The sequence below is a fragment of the Perna viridis genome, chromosome 3 (genome assembly GCF_037379345.1).
Source record: "Perna viridis isolate PV_CMFRI_1.1 ecotype Kerala chromosome 3, ASM3737934v1, whole genome shotgun sequence".
NCBI lineage: Eukaryota > Metazoa > Mollusca > Bivalvia > Mytilida > Mytilidae > Perna > Perna viridis.
Genome location: NC_142447.1, coordinates 15,130,791 through 15,148,969, shown reverse-complemented (window position 1 = coordinate 15,148,969; position 18,179 = coordinate 15,130,791). Strand labels below are relative to the sequence as shown.

Below are 18,179 nucleotides of genomic sequence, written 5' to 3'. Positions count from 1 at the left end.
CTGTGGTTTACAAAATGCTGGAAATTTTAATCAACATATTTGTCCAGTGTGGTGGACGCGTTTTTCAACAAACAGTCGGCATTCCAATGGGAATAAATTGTGCTCCTCTACTTGCTGACCTATTTCTTACTTTTATGAGGCTAACTTTACAGCTTATCATATCCGAAAAAAGAATATCGTTTGGCTAAATTCTTTTATCTCAGTTTCCGCTATATAGATCACGTATTATCTTTAAACAATAATACTAATTTCGGGGATGTGATACATCGCATCTACCCCAAAGAACTTGAGATAAAGGATACACTGTGAAGTCAGCCTCATATCTTGACCTACACTTATAAATCGATGGTAAAGGAAACCTACTGAACAAACTTTACGGCAAACGTGATGACTTTTCATTCAGAATTGTCAACTTTCCTTTCATCTGTGGCAACATCCCTTCAGCACCTGCCATATGGAGTGTTCATATCACAACCCGAAACTACGCAGACTTTTTGTATCGCGCTAGAATTATAACAAATATGTTTCTGGAACAGTGTTATGTTGTTACAAGATTGAAGTCATCACTACAGAAGTTTTATGGTCGTGATCATGAACTGGTGGTTCGTTATGGTGTATCCATCTGCGCCATGAAAACTGATTTATTCAACGTGTCATACATGTAGTTTTCCTATCCTCGTTTATCTACCGGGGACTTTACTTTTTATGAGCAACTCGGTGCCTGTTTCTAGAAAAAGCAGAGGACGCTTACCCTGCCGGTGCAACTGGTCCATGCTCACAGTGTTTAGTGGAGTCTCAGTTGCTCATTTGCTTTTGTTGCTTTGTGTGTATGATTTTAGTTACTTCGTGTTCTTAGTTGTGCGTGTCTGTTTTATATGTCTGGCATTTGTCCCTGGATTACATTAATTGGATTGCCGCTATAACCTTGATTCCCCTCATTATTCTTTCATTACTATTAGATATACAAATATAGTATCGAAGTAGTACAGTAGTTTGATCAAACGCACATCCATTTCATGAAAATAATTTCTGCAGGCAAAATGACTTCTATGTAAGGTTTTGAGACTAGGTGAGCGTGTCATTATGAGAGACAACATGGTCATGCTTCTCTTTACGATTGTGAACAAAAGGAAAGGAAAAAATAGCATTTGTTGCCAGATTTCAATACAAATGAATTCCATTTTATCTCATATTTTATAAATGGTTCAACTGTATTCATATTCACACCTCATTACTTTCGTTTGGGTTTCAAGTTTTCCATTTAATTTGTAGTTCTTTTTGCAGTCGTTAAATGCAACATGTACACGGATCATGCTGTACGTCGCCGTCCTCAACCATATCGATTTTTTTCTATCGCCCGTAAACATTTGATGTGCGGACAATAACTTGGGTAAACTTTGTACTAAAGGTGCCATGCTATAAACTGGAGGCTGTAATTTGGTTTTCGGGTTGATAGTTTGAACTTTCTAGGAACTTAAAAAGGGTGAGGACTCATGTCGAATTCTTATCATGTGTCAAACATTAATCGCATTCCAAATTCAGAGCCGTATCTAGCTCGAATGGTTTGTTGGCCAAACTTTTTTTAAAACAGTGAGGGTTAGACCTCTGCAGTCGTATCAAGCTGCACCCTGTTTTATTTCCTTTATTTTGACAACAAATGATAGTTTTGTTCAGTATCAAGTTATTGTACTTTATTTGTATGGTATGGATCGGGAAAATAAATTGCGTTGCTTTCATTCTTTGACCTTACAAAATTCAATATTGATAATTGTAGTATACAACCATAGCTGACATACAATTATCATCAACAAAGAGTATCAATTACCCGTTTTATATGAATTATTTTTCCAAACAAAGAACAAAGAAACAAACAGACGAAAGATTAATATGGTCATTGATTGAGTTAGAAGGATATTGATGGAAAGAAAAATCACTAAATCTTGTTCTTGTCAAAACTTTCTAACGCTGTTGGTTGTAAGTGATTTCGTAGCTCCAAGGCGTAATCAGTCATGAATTCCAAATCAAGGCGGTAGAAACCATGGAATGGAGAATCTAGGTCACTGACGGCTGTTGTTAGGAGAGTAATCGAGACGACTGTTATTATGCACATTGCAAGCTCTAATTTGTAGGACTTCGCTTGGATCAGTAGTACTCCAAGAAATGTAAAGAAACCGAGACTTTCAAGTAAAATCCACCTGTCAAAATTTTGAATAAATTGTAAGTGAGCAAATACAATTCAGATTTCAGACTAATGTCTTGTACTCCCAATAACGAAAGTTCATAGACAAAATATGCCACAATTATTCAGAATGTACGCATACAGAGGCCTTTCAAAATCAGTTCTGTGGGACCAAGTAATAAACGCTTTGGTGTTGAGCTCTATGTTAACAAAATTACATTTTGGGGAAGGAGCATTCTCCTTTTCTTCTATATTCTAGACATACTTACTGGAGTTTGTTCATTTTTGTATGTAGACTTCCGGTGTCTGGAAGAAGAGTAGATAGTTGACTCACGTTCTTAACTAATTCCTTGTACAACACTTTGTCGGCATAACTCATTGAGGTCGAATTAGGCGTTCTAAGATGCTTTAAGATATCCCATACATCAACTGTAATGAATTATGTGGGAGTACATTGCAATCTTTTTCGCAGACCAATAACCGCTCCTTGATTTATGACGTATCACTCCGATAAGGTATGCTTTACCGGGTGAGAAAATCATAATCATTACTTACTTTGAATTCGCGGGACTGTTTCCGATATACAGTATACAGTATACTAATTTGCATAAAAAGGCGGAGTTTATTACTTCATGCTAGTGTAGCTTTGAAACAGCAAATAATTTATAATCTCTGAGCGGGATATTGAACATATTGACCTTGGTAATGGACTTATACTGCAATCTCCCTATTTGCACAAATAAAACATTTTGACTGTTTGTTCATTAGGCTTTAATATGCCGTTCATATATGTAGTAGATACCGATGAGAAGAAGAGGTGACAATCAATTTTAAAATCTTTTGAATCGAACTCACAAGCATAGATCAGTAAAAATAATAGTGCATACATGTACCTGTTTTTGAAACTCCATCCATTATTACGTGTTGCATTCTGTTCAGACAGTTTGACTGCAATATCGAGTAAATCGAATACTTTTGATTAATCGGAAGACAACTGATCTGGTTCGCCATGAGCATAATTTGGCGGGAAACGCTAAATTCATTCTTTAATTGTGTTGAAAGAGCAACTTGGTTTGCCATAACCTGTTCTGCTGCAGTTGCGAATGTGATAGCATACACCATACCTGCTGGCACCAGAAAACAGCCTATAGCATCATTAACGTTTGGGGAAGTATCATATGTCGGCCATAGGTAATCTGTCAAGTAACTGTAAATGAACAAGGTAAAAGGGCAAAAAATCATTGACAGCACAGGTGGAATGATTATATGGATCAGTTCAGTTAATTTGTTTTGATATACCCGGAAGTTCTGAATTATAAGATCTTCTTCTTTTGGATAGCTACTTCTCCTTTCTTTCACCAATACCACATTTGAACCAAAATCCGAGATTTGATTCGTCCTGTGTTTCATATTTTTGCATCGGGTGAAAAGCCACAGAAAGAAGAAACCTTAAAGAGAAAGATTTAAATAATACATGTTATTGTATTTAAATGTTTGTACCAATTAAATTTGGTAGCAAAAGCAGACAAACAAAATAGACAAACAATTATAACAATCCCCAAAAATGTGTTATGTTCATTTGATAATGCTTGTTACAAGACCTATTGTTTACCCGAAAGAAGATACTAATAGTTTTAGACCGAGATCCCTGAGTTTTAGTCGGTACATTGTTCATTATTATAAGAAAATGTATATAACACATTTTTTTTTACTTTTTATCATGATTCCAGATCACAACTCAAATATACCATCTCGTTTAGCCGATGAGCATGTGTGATTTATACTTCCATGGTGTGTATAGGTCTCGCGTAGAATAAAGATAATCTTTAAACAAAGAAATTAATAACTTGTAAGTTGTTTATTTCGCCGACATTTGTATGTATCGGTCATTCAAATAAAAAAAGGTCGCCTGAATATAGCTGAAATATTGCTGCTCGGACGTTAAACCCCAAAAACCAATTAATCAATCAATCAAATAAAAAGAAACTTATCAATTGTCCATTCAGTCACTATATACAGTGAATGAATAGAACAATTGATAAGTATAATTTTAACTCTGATGTTGAAGTTTGCTAGCTGTTGAAGTCTCACTGAAGTAAATTAACTGTCAAAGTAGCTTTATGCGTTGTAAAAGCAGCTTGTAAAATTTACTTCATATATGTTGAGCTGGGAATCAAACAGAGAAACAGATAACTAATATACATGTAAAACAAACAAACGTATTAATTTCGTTCGAACGTGAAAAAAAAATGAAATGATATTGAGTGTATTTGTCTGGTACATGTAAAATCAAAACACTTACAGATGACACCAAGTATTGTCAACGAAATCGGGGTTAGTACTATCTCTTCCGTTGAAGGTTCTCCTTCCGGTTCAGCCATTGGCTCCGCGGAAGCGTTGCTAGACATGGTTTTGGAGATTTTCTTCAAAATGAAATAATTGTTTCTTTCGCTACAAAATTAAAATAATGCACAATAACATTTTGATATTAAACAATAAGGGAAATCAAGGCAAACTATGATTCAAACGGTTTTCAGTGGCGGATCCAGAGGGGTGCAGCGGGTTGTCACCTCCTTTTTATTGGATAATTTGTCATTTTCATGTTTAAAATTAACCAAAAAACATGGCAAACCAAGTCCTAACACCCTCTTATTCTGAGGAACCTTGGCTGATACTCCTCCTTTTAAAGTGTCTGGATCCGGCCATGGTATTACAAACTGAACATAATCAAGATACAATGTATAACCATTAGACACTCGAAACCAAAAATATGAAATAACCAAAATACATCGTAACACACAGATGAAAACACAAGAAAATGAGCAACCATGACTTCACTAAAACCTGGTAGAATGGACCAAGTGCACCAGTATGGTAAGCTTCCTTTGCCTTGTTTTCTAGAAACAACCGAAGAATTGCTCATAAAATTTCTCGTCAGTGGTAGACAAAAAACGGAAAACTATGACGGTGAATCAGTTCGCATGGTGCAGTGACTGCAGTCATATACAATATACGAGTTTCTTGTAATCTCGCCAGTTTCTTCGGCACGGGGGGGGGGGGCGACTTCCCAAGCTGGAAAATCGGCAAAACCCCCGAGTAGAGTAAGTGCCAGGAAATCGGGGTACATATGGGACTCGAACCCAAAGCGGTGTCGATTTCATTGTTTGTTTGTTTGTTTGTCGGGGTTTAACGTCCGAGCAGCAATATTTTAGCTATATTCAGACAATGAACATGAAATTGATGATAAAATGAACATGAAATGATGATGAAATGAAAAAGGGATGGGACACAAGGACAATGGGGTCGAGAAATTTTGATTGCCACTGGAAATAGGGAGAGGTGGGTAGGGTCGGGCAATTCAGCCTCCTGTGGCGGAGCCCTATGGTTCCTATTCCGGGAGTATACCACAGTAGGGTTGTTAAATGTGCGAGGAACGTGGCATCTTTCCCAACACGGTGCACCACTATGATTTGCGGTCAGGTTTTCCGTATTATAGCCTGACAATCCCAGCATGTAACACACCAGGGGTACTCCATTCCACCACCTGGGGCACACATCCCAGTTGCTCTGTGGGCAGAGCGCCCTAGCCCCCGGCTATGGTTCTGAGCATTATTTAGTCGCCTTTTACGACAAGCTTAGCGCTGCTGCATGCCTATTCTTTTAACACCCGGACCTGCACGGGGCGTGTCGATTTCATGATTACAAGTCCAACGCTTAAACCATTTAGCAATCCTGTCCAAATTACTGTTGGAAAAAAAAATCAGATTCTGCTGGTGTGTGTTATGAACATGGACCCGAACATCTGCCCATGCAGGATAAATTCACAAGATCTTGGAGTCTATAAGAGAAACAGTGCCACCTTCACAGGTTCCACTAATACTATTTTGGTATCATAATATTAAGTATGGAAATTTTACATATTTTGATGAGGTTCACTTTGGTACTTCTATATATTTTTTGTGTTTCAAATACCTTTCTCCTCATAACTTGCCGACTATTTTAATTTGTTTTCAACAAACACCTCATCACTATGTAATGTTTTACCAAAGTAAAAATAGATTTCTAATGAGTAATGACCAGTAATGTGAAGAAAACCTCGACCTCTCGAAGTACCATATAGTCAGACAAAACGGTTTTCATTTCACATTTAATTCATATTTTTTTTCTCTTTTTTTTTGCTGTCGAAGTGATGTACATGTAGTCTCACACTCTTACATGTTCATGTAAATGTGTATTGCGTTATGACTTAAGAAAATATTGATATGTGAAGAAAACCCATAGACCTCATTCGAAGGATCATAGGGTCAGACGAATCATTTTTCACATTTATAATAGTTGTTACGTTTTTATTTGTTTTGGGGTTGTCGGATTGACTTATTTTTAAACACTTACTTGCAGTTGTTACATAAATAGACTATCCTCCACACTAAATGCAAGTACTACAACCTGCAATGGCACAGTTCTCATTTTTAAATACCAGATTATGACCAAATCTCCAAAGAGAAAACATTGAATTCGGCTATGATATATTTTAATCACCATTGACAATTTGCCAATCGCTTATCATATTATTAACCTATACATGCATAAAACCACTTGACCGAATTAAAACATTTTGATAATCCTTTTAACTGCATAAATAATTATAGAAGTTTAATCACTTTTCTTTAAAAATATAGATAATAGCGATTCATAAACTTACCATTTTTGTTGTGAAATAAATGGTTTTTTTTACTGCTAAGGTCAACAAATGGCGTTAATGACTTGTCTGTAAAAACTATGAACAATCTATTGTCTTTTTGTAAAAAAGGGTAACTATTTAGAGAGAGCTCAAATAAAAACAAAAATATGTAATCCTGGTCACTCATTTTAAACGCTTGTGCTGTCCAGTGGCTGATCAAGATGGGGTGCAGGGATTGGCTCCGTTTAGGGATCGATCGATTTTTCTGTTGTTGCTATCAGACAATAGATGTCTTTTGTTTGGTCACGTGGTGATGAAAGTCAGAAAATGCCCTTATAACATATCTAAAATTTTGGTTGGAAAGGAGCAAACTCGATATGTTGAATATTTTGGTTTCTCAAGGCATAACGTCCTATATGTAAGGTTATTGATATTCTGTAAAATAGCTAGGGCTTGGAGAGCTTACATAGGCTTTGCCTGCTGCCTTATCCTTTTCTCTTTATGCTAAATAAAATAAGGAGTAAATGTAAAAAAAAATAGATGGTATTAAAATAAACTGAACGCTCCTATTGGCAGCAATCTGTAGTACAGAGTCTGTATCACCGGAAATGAACTTTTTTAAATCATGCAATGTGGTCATATAGATACCTGTATAATCCATGAGGTATTGCGAATGATCCGTAATTCGCTATAATAAAAATCGTTTAAATACATGCTATTCTTAAATTTCCTTTTCAGACTCTCAATTTGAAACTTCAAACATTTTACGTAGGTCTTCTCCGATTCACACTTACAATTGAGAGACCCAAGTCTCGGTCACATAGGTACATTTGTACGTGAATGTAGTTCAGCATTGGAGACTGAAAAATATGCCACCTTTATGGTATGTCAAATCATTCTGTTAAGTACTGTTTATAGAAGACTACATGTACAATACATGGCATTTTTGGTGATCTGACAAATCCGTTTTCACATAACTACATTGTAAACCATATATACAAATACAACTGACATTAAAACATGAAACTTCAATTAAATAAAAGATGTTCGCTGCTCATGTTCGGCCATTTTTATCAGATTTTTTTCTCCGCTGATTTTATCAATTTTCTTTCGTAATTTCATTAAACACACATTGAAATGTTAAAAAAATCCTTGTTATTTTTTTTTCATAGATAAAATCTAAGACAAAACTATGGCAAATCAAGAGAAATCCTTTTCCCGCCAATTTTTTTATGCTTACATGTACATGTTTGTATATCTCAAAACGATCACGCTAACCTATCATTTATTTTTTCATTTATATTGTTCTAATATGTAAGATTCTTGATATTCTTAAAAAGAGCAACGGACATCATTAAATCCGAGAACATTTCTAAAATGTTCTCGACGTGAAAAGTTGTGAAGATACTAAATGGTGTTGCCATGGACATTCTAACACTTATTAATAGGTATTTCTCAAGTTTTGTAGTGCCCAGATCTGAGAACGGCTGAGAAAAAAATTATATGCCGGTTTGCACTTTGAAGGTGGTGCCAAATGTCATGATGAAGCAACGGCCATATCAATTACCACCATTGTCCTGTTGATTGTATCAAGTCAAATACCACCGCTAAGACAAAAGATATGTATGCTCATAAAGAACATGTTAATCAATAGGCCACTAATTAGCTATAATTAACACTGATAGAACGTTTTCTATTGTCAACTGATTGACAACCGTTTCAAATTTAAACAAAAAAATGACTGATTTGTGGACCGACGTGCACTAGATTGGATAATTATATTTGTTCATAAATCGAAGTTTTGAATAAAAGAGTTGAGAATTACGTCAATAAGATAAACGTACTAAAAAGATGAATGTCATCAGAAATCATCAATGATATGAATTTATGTGTTGAAACAAAGGAAGGAGATACCATCTAGTGCTAGTTAGGTAAAGGTGTATGGCTGTCGTTTGTTTCCTTAGGTCACCTTGGCTAATTCTGACTTGTGAAATACCAAAATAAATCTTCTACTCTTGATGCTAGCTTCGTGTCCACATTCACGCACAGGCTCTTGTGTAGGGAGATAATTAGGAGATCGTCATGCAATTGCAGTCCTGTATTATACAAGAACCCGTGATTCACTTCAAGCTTAAGGAGTTTCAAAATCAACTATGTATAACATGAAGCAGTACTTCGTGAAATGTTTTTTTGCGAAATTATCAACCTGGTGTCCATGTCAAATGTGAAAAATTTGAATCTTTCTCTTTAAAATGTGCATTTTACCATTTTTGTGAAGAACAATATAATGTAATCAAGAAATATTTCAGCCACATGCTAATTCTCTCCGGATTGAGCGTTGATCATTAATTTAACTCGGCTCATCAGTACTTTTGATAAAGCTAAATGTTGATATTTAAGTGTACACTGTACATTTGATGTTATGGTTTAATTAAGAAGAGTTTCTTATTTAGTTTTGTAATATGGAGGTTAAATATCTAGAGGGAAAATGACGACAGTTCCGGGAAGGGAACGGGCTAGGACGAACAGACAAGACGGACATTGGTTGACTTTCACTTTCTACTCAAAATTACAACCATGTATTTTGTTCAATTGTATTGCAAAGTTTTGGAAATATCGCTTACATCATAAAAGAAAATAAGAAAAAAAAACACAATTTGAAATAACGTAAAGCTAAAATAAAATATTCGAATTGATAGATTAACAACTTTTAATAATTCAATAGTATAGTTGTAATTGTAAGGAAACATTATTGGTATCGAAAATACAACAACAATATATGAGATCCTTTGATAAAAAGCAAAAAACAAATTCAATCGTTCAATCAATAGAGAAGATTAAAAAAAGTAGACTACCGTAACTTGTACTCACAAATAATCAAAGGATCGAGCACAATCAATTATATAGTTTACTTTCGTTAAAAAATTCTCCTCTAAATTATCTTTTTTTTTTTACAATATTGGAAGTTAATATGTTTAAATAATTATACTTGGATAATAAGAGTTGTAAAATCCACTTGAAAACAGTACAATGCCCGTGTAAATTTTGTGTAATATTTACATATCTGATAAATACTGAATTTGAGTCACTTTGATTACCCATAACAATTTTAGGACAACTTTATTAGTTTAAGGGTGACAGTATTAGTTTCTCTCAAACGTGCTGTAGTTAAAATATTTGAACTATTTGCAAACAATGTTAACGAGGTACTTATACTAGTACAGCGCTTGACTGGTATAGACTACCCATATACGCCATATACACACACCATCCCCAACATCCTCAAAGAATCTCCCCCACATACTTCTTATAAAATTATCCTTTTTTAATATTTTTGAATTCCTCAACATTTGACCTGTTTTGTTTTAAAATTGATACATTTTTCATATCAATGAATACGTTAAAAAGCTAATTTCACCATCCTCCCCATTCAAAAACTCCACCCCCATCCCCCCATCTTCCATATATATAATAGAATGGGAAGTTTACACCACACATTTAGATATTATTGTCAGGAATAGTAGTTCAGTAAAATCTCGCATTTTTTTTGTTTAAATACACGATCGACTGTGCTTAGTTTTTGGGGTCATTTTAATTCCCTTCTTTATTTTTTCTGTCTCCTTCAGCATCTTCCCCCACATTTTTATTTGGTATCCAACCTTCTCAATCATCTTCATAAGTGTGAACCTAGTTTTTTCTTCGATTTTTGTCACTAAATTATCTTCTACTTAAAAAAAATACTCATTTAAACACTTACCTTCTAAAAATTAAAAATGATATTAATGTAATGTCCTACTTTATAATATACATCCGAAAGTATTTAATAATTTGGTGAACTACGTGATTAATAAGGAGAGAAATCTGATTCTGAAATAACAATGAACATTATGTATTGGAAAATGCTTTGATAATCAATCAAAATAGTTTAATGGGATCGCTAATATTTATCAATACTTTTCTCTCATAATGTTTGCTGTTCTTAATTGTATTTGCACAGAACGGCACAAGAACATTAAATTTGTTATTAATTGTACATTAATATTATGAGAATTGTGTTTTAATTTCATGTTGTTTTCTTAAAATTTTCCATTATGGTCCATTTACTAAATGGACTTCATTTGACGTTCATATGGGCCGAAGTGTCCCAATAATAGTCAATGACCAGTCTTCATGAATACCGTTAATCGACCGAAACTTTTTTTATAAAGGTTAAATCTTTTCGCCACTGTGAAAGTAATGCTTTTATGTAAATAAGAGCTTAAAACAAAGTTGATTTTAAGAAAAAGCGAGATTTAATTTTATTTGGTCACCATGCACATGTATCGCATTCCGAATTCCCCAAAGAGATTTAGCCATCACAATGTAAGTATTGCACAGGATTCCACTAGTACTGTAACTGATGTATCTACTGATGAAACCAGTATATTCAACTAAAAAAATATTTTTATATAGGGGTTGGGTTTTAAAATAAAAATGGAAATACAGTGTATGTTTCAAGTATCAGTCTCTGTAAGAATCAGGCAGTAGGTGAAACATAGTATGAAAAAAAAACACCATTCAGACAGTTTAATTTGACTATTTCAGTTGCGGATCCAGAGGGGCGCAGGGGTGACTACCCCCTTTTTTTGGGAAATTTATCATTTTCATGTGTAAAATTTACAATAAATGGCAAATAATGTCCTAGCACCCCCATTTTCCTGAAGTACCCCGACTGGCGTCCCTCCTTCTAAAAAGTCTGGATCCGCCTTGAGATTCAAGGAAAAGAGACAAGATTTTCCATATCATTATTGAGTTACAGTTTCATTGAAATGCCCTGTAAATGAACATTTCAAAGGCGGATAACTCATTTTTCTTGCATTATATTGTAATATTACTGAGCAAATCCAGTGATGCAAAGATCAAATAATGGTCTTTTCAAATAGAGAAAGCGTCGTTGAGTGAAAAATTATATTGTCCGATCGGTGGTTTTTGACATGCATATTTCTAATTTTTCCCATTTTGCCTGATTCTTACAAAAACGTACACTTAAACAATGGGAAATACATTTATAACATTACAATACGTGTACATAAAATTTTATTTATGTCATTGTTATTGACGTATTTTTGCATGTTCCATAAATGGAAACAAATGTGGGTACACTCAGGTTTGGAACGCATGTAAGTCCGGTGCTACAGTTACAGACTGAGTTATCCGGAATGTGCCGACAATGCGAATCAACTTGCCCAATCTTTTTGCAGTAGACATACTGGGGGAGAAACTGATCTCTCACACAACAAAAGCCTGTTGGGCAGGATGTGTATCTATTATTCATGTCACATGGTGGATCCTACAAATGAATTATAAAGTCATAAAATGTCTACCTTAAATACTGGTAGACGTTTTAGTATACTGAGCTTTAAAATCAGAACCCGATTAACGTTTTAGGGCGGGCTTTTTACTAGTAAGACTTAATATTTTCTTAATTGGATATTTACGTGTTAGTTCATAGAAATAACATCCACCAATTTCGGAAAACAAAATGTCATCTTAACTTAGACACATGGTACTGCTTCTTTGAACCAGTGGTCGACCTTTATCTCTTGAGAGCCTGAATCACTCACCTGGTAATTATAATCTTTTTAGCCCTCTAAAGCAATAACTCAGTATTGTACTCTAGACCCTACTGTTTTAATCAATAGAGAATATCATACATGTAGTTTTCCACCGGTCTTCGAATAATAAAATAAATCTCTCAAAGTCATTTTGTGGCTCTTCAAAGGCAATAACTTCAATATCGGTCAACAGATCTTCATAAAAATTTCTGAATAGGTCTGTCTCACATGCTTATCAAATTTCCCCCGTCAGAATTTAGCTAAACCAAACTATTTTAATGGTTTCCACAAATCTTCAATTTGACCCATATGGTCTATTTTTTGTAACGGTGGCTATGTTTTTTTTCACAAGATCAAAAATCCACACACACAGATTGTTAAAGATACCCTATGGAACATTCACGATATGTTTAGTTACAATCCATCTAGTAGTTTGAGAGGAGAAGATTTTTAAAATTTAGAAATGTAAAATTCGGACAAAGAGTCCATTTCAAGACCCATTACTAAAACATCCGTCGACGGATCTTTCTGAATTATTTTGGCATACATGTAGGTCCATCTCATCATGTTGTACAAATTTACCCCCTACCAGAGTTTGGCTAAACCCAACTAATTTTGAGTTATTTGCAGAATATTGCAATTTGGCTCCTATTGTCTATTTTTAGTAACGACTGCCATGTTTTTATCCGGATCAAAAAGCACCACGCTTGGATAATTAAAAATACCACAAGGAACATTCATGCAAAGTTTGGTAACAATCTGTTCAGTAGCTCCAGGGGAGAAGATGTTTGAAAAAGTTAACAGACGACGACGACGGACACATAGTGATGGCCTCGGGCCAGGTGAGTTGAAAACGCTCTTGCAAGGGCAGTGACAATCATATTTGACGCCGTGGAATTGAATGCCTCATCCTCGGATCAACTTACTTCGCGGAAGTACATACAGAAAGAACAAAACAAAGACCAGCAATTATAAATGTCTAAAATTGCCATTTTCATATGACAATTATGATACGTGTATGTACTTTATAGAGGTGTCAATTCTAGAAACCTCTCTTCGTATTTATAAAAGCTGTTGGAGACCACAGTAATTTTCTTTGATAATATGATGACATTGTTCTCATCATAGTCAATGTAAAGCATTTATAGCTGTTTTTGTTTATTCCAGATTCATAAGCAATCATTATTATGTATATGATTATATTTGTAAGGACACTTGCCCTTAATGGGCACAATGTTCATGTATATGTTCTATTCGATCCATAGATTCGTTATCAATCGGCAAGAGTCGTTGTTGATTGGCTTAACGTTACAAATACTAGAATGTATCAGACAAACCGAACGTGGGTTGAATGATACCGAGGTGTACTATCTACATGTAAAAGCAAACGGAACTACTCGGCCATTTTCGTTACACCTAAAAAATAACGTTTTTCTTCTGTGTAAGGAAAATGGCTGAGGAATTTCGAATGTGCTCTTACGTAAAATTTTGACTTACCTGGCAGTTTGATAGATTCCATAATGAAACAACTATATTAAATATAAAAAGACTAACAGATTTGAGATGCATTTCGACATTCATAGACAAGTTTTTGAACTTTAATAAGAAGTTCAAGATTGTGACATTTCTCTATGTCATGACAGTCTATTGATATAGTGTTGTCTTATCTCTGTGTTAATTTTTCTTACAGTATGTTCCGGTATAATTTACCAGGCTCGGATCCAAGGACTTGCGTGCCGGGCGTAACCCCCCCCCCCAAATCGGTAAGAAAAAAATTTCAATGCAAGTTTCATCCCATAATATTTTTGCCTTGCTTTGCATGGCATTTAATTCAATTAACGCCCGTCCCCCAAACTCAAATCCTGGATCCTCCCCTGCTTTCAGTATGGAGTATAGTAAAGACGACTATTGTCTAGCTAGTATAAAGTAAGCAATTAAAAATACAAGTTAAAAGATGAAATACTCTCGATTTCTCATTGAAAACACCGCCGTTGCTAAAATGTCATCCGACCTCTTACTACTGATATGTAAAATATAGAACCGTATACATGAATATACAGAACTTCATAAAATTATATAGATGTACTTAGAACTTGACCATTCGCCATTTGACAAAGAATTGGGAAATCCGTTCAGTAAGTTTCTAATTATGTTATAGTTCAGACACCATTTGAAACTATAGCGGAAGTGTAAGTGTTTTAAGTAGCTGTCTTTGTAAGAATCATGCAAAATCTGAAAAATGTGATACACCTCAAAAAAGGCTACATATTTTTATTTTTGTAATTAAGTTGTTTTATGGGTCTATACTATGAAATGTGTAATGATTCAATCAAATCTGCCTGCTCTTAGAAGACAATCGACATTGAAAATACAGTAGATTCTATTGTATTTGAGCGCCATTTACAGAGTTATCTCCCTTAATTTTGAAATTTACAGTGCATTTTATATAATTTTTATCTCCTAAGAGCATGAAATATGAAAAACCACATGTTATTTTCTGTTTACTATGATATTTAAGATGGCAGAACGAATGCGCAAAAGAACTTGAGCGTTCCTTAAACGCTACCAATTGACGCTTCAACAAAATCGCAGTTCATCAATAACATCCCTTCACAGCTAGCAAGATTACCGAGCTCATCATTATCATAAATCGGGATAGTACAAGGTGGCAAAAATCAAGGATAAATCGGAAAAAAATTAAATAAACCACTATATTCCTAGCTTGTGACAGGCATTTCAAAATGAAATTTTGGATAACCAGCTTTAATGGCTAGCAAAACTTATGGAAACCCTTTATGTATACATATGTAAACTCAAGTTCATATCATATGTTATTCCCTGAATTCAACTTCGGACTACAGAATGTGACATTTTTTGTGGACATCATGATTCAGTGTTACAGTATCTGGACCGTGTTAATATCACAATCTGGGAACAGAAGGGTTCTGCAAGTGGTTAAAAATAATTTTAAGTTTGATCTTTGCAGTGGTGTACAGCAACAATCTGTCACTAGCCGGAGTCTTTTTTCTTTGAAAAGTCATGTTTTTCATTCTTAATGGTTTTTTTTTATGTTTTGAACGCTATATTTTTAACCTTCCTTTGGACGTTTTAAACTTTCACACGACAAAATTGGAAATTTCAACCGACTCTTTATATATCCAAGTGTTCAGCCAATGTGTGATCAAACCTCTTTTTCTTTTGCCATTTTTAATGTTTCAAACACGAATATTTTAGTATAGAAGACACCTTAGTTTTCTATATGATACAGTAGTTATAGAAAAGAATATCAATATTTAGATTATCAAGTGTATCAAGATGTTTTAAGATGGTAAGTGTATTTATTTGTGTCGTTTGCAAATTTTGTGTACAGTGAAATACACAATGCACTAAAAGTCACAAAATATAAATTTGCCATACATCTACAAAATGTACACTTACGTTTGTATGTGTCTCTGTTCGTTTGATTTATTTTTTATCTTTATATGTAGATAAAATAAATGGCAAAAAGTTTTGATGGTACATTTTGCAGATCCATCTATGTAGCGTTGTTTGTAAGAGTTCTTGTGGAGTTAAGGAATCCAGTTCCTTGACGGTAAATCACAATCATCTTCCTCCATGACATCCATAAGAACTTTAAAGTTAAAATTCCAATTTATGGAGTGTGGTCCACGGACTTCCGAATTGATCCTTCCAGTCGAATTTTTTTCCTTCTGTATACTCGTGCTTCAATTGTTATTTTTATGCATTTGACTGAAATATTTCTACCAAATTGATATAGAAGTTAGAACATACATGTATAAAGAATGCCTAGTATTTTATTTTTTTCATTTGCTTGTATTGTATTCGGTTTGTATAACAATTTATGGTAACGCGTAAGTTTGCTCAACTTCCGGAAAGAGGGTATTACATTCGATATCTAACTGCAAAAACCTGGACCATTATAAAATAATAACCTACTCCAAAATCCTACTTCCACCTCCTAGTTCTGGCTCATGAACTAAACATACTGGTATAGAGTCGCGTATCAAGATAGTAAGACAGTCGCACAAACGTGCTGCGCTCTACTCGTGACGGTACCAAGAGGTGTCGATCGCCAATGGATTAATACATGTACACATTGAAATAAATAGATGTTAAGCAAAATGTGTTCAATGTCTTTGGATGACTTGGAATATCTGATAATGTCTTTTAAGGTCTATCAGGTCATTCCCTTTTTCCTATTCTAGCAACGCTAAAGGTTCTGACTTGGTGCCTGTGGTATGGAGGAACGGAATTCCACCTCTTACGTTGTAGAAGTATCCTATTTTCTTTCCAAAGCTATATTGAGGACCGGCAAGTTACTAAAGAGCAATTATTTTTTTATAGATTACTTGCAATACATATGGAAAGTAAATGGATGGCAGTTTCGGTTAGAAACAATTGAACACTTTTCATGTCGGCTGGAAGCAACCCGAAACGGCCAAACTAATATCCGATTCATCCTTTGAAAACTTAAGCTGAAAATGCTGATTTACCGATCAGGACTCATAATGTTTAAACAATAATCTATGAGCTGGGAGGGTTCACCGTGCACCCCCCCCCACACTCATCAACTTCATGATGATTTTCAGGTACCTTCATACCTCCCATTACCAAATCAATTTGTCACCAAAGAATAATAATTTATTGGATTCTTTTTCAAGCCTATATTTGTACCCCCTGGGTAAAAAAGCCAAGATTTTGGTGACTCAATTGTTCGAGGGTCTAAGTCTTCCTGGTACATCATGTGTAAAGGAACTAAAGACATATAGGCATCATCAGCTATACAATGGTACCGTGAAAAGTGGGGTAACACTTAGGATTTGGAGTAAAATAAAAAAAAATGTACTCCTACCCAACCGAAAAATAGCTTAAATTGACATATTTTTCAATGACAAAATTCTTAAAGTATCTATGCTTCAGTAAAGGATAGCTTATTTTGTATTTTCTGTTTAGTAATATCACAATAAATACTTCTGTTTTTTATGAATTGTGGCGATTTTCGTAGTCAGAATTTATCAATAAATTTAAAAAATCGGATTTTCGATTTTCCCGTAAAAAGTCGCATAAATTCGACGACCCGTCAAGTCATAGCTCAACTAAAACGTCTCAAATTTGGTATCATTCGATAGATAATTTAATTTTCTACAAGAAAAAATCAGGAAACCTAATTTTCAAGAAACAATTTTCCAAAATGTTAAAAATATTACCCCTACCCTTAGAAAACTGGTCTGGGAATCAAACAAAAATCTCATTCACAGCATAGTGACACTGAAATTTTAGGCATTCATAATTAAGATAATGATGTACCCATCATATCTGATCAATTTAAGAGCTTAGAATTACTTTTTTGTGGTAATAATTACTATAAAATCGTAAAAGGGTAATTTTCAGAATATCAGAATTGACTCATTAGATGCTACATAAAATACACAAAAGCTTGTTTTTAGAAAATGTGAAATTCCAAAACTACCCCTTTTTATTGTCACCTTGAAACTGAGAAAAAACGCACCTGTAATTAGTAGATATGTTGTGTACATCAACTATGATTAAAACACTAGTTCCCAATATGTCTTTTTTTACATCGTTAATAATATTATATGCTAAAAATTAACATTTGGATTCATGTTATGATATTCTTCCATGCAGTGTGGCAATTTTTCACCTTATTGGACTTCGAAAAGTTCAAATATAACTTGAGCTCATT

The 18,179-nt window shown here is 34.4% G+C and overlaps 1 protein-coding gene across 3 annotated transcripts; it reads right to left on the bottom strand.

Annotated features, from left to right (window-relative positions):
- Window positions 1–1,661: 1,661 nt before the first annotated feature.
- Window positions 1,662–10,833, bottom strand: LOC148621151 (uncharacterized). Of its 3 annotated transcripts, XM_088575229.1 has the most exons (6): window positions 10,618–10,831; window positions 6,572–6,625; window positions 4,482–4,630; window positions 3,073–3,627; window positions 2,449–2,608; window positions 1,662–2,195 (listed from the first exon to the last, which is right to left on the bottom strand). In XM_088575229.1, exons 3-6 carry the CDS (start codon window positions 4,585–4,587, stop codon window positions 1,934–1,936), a joined length of 1,083 nt encoding a protein of 360 aa, XP_088431355.1. In that variant the 5' UTR covers window positions 4,588–4,630; window positions 6,572–6,625; window positions 10,618–10,831; the 3' UTR covers window positions 1,662–1,933. The 3 variants fall into 3 exon arrangements, with proteins under 3 accessions (XP_088431355.1, XP_088431356.1, XP_088431354.1); XM_088575230.1 differs by lacking the exon at window positions 6,572–6,625 and having other exon boundaries at window positions 10,618–10,833; XM_088575228.1 differs by lacking the exon at window positions 10,618–10,831 and having other exon boundaries at window positions 6,572–6,767.
- Window positions 10,834–18,179: the final 7,346 nt, after the last annotated feature.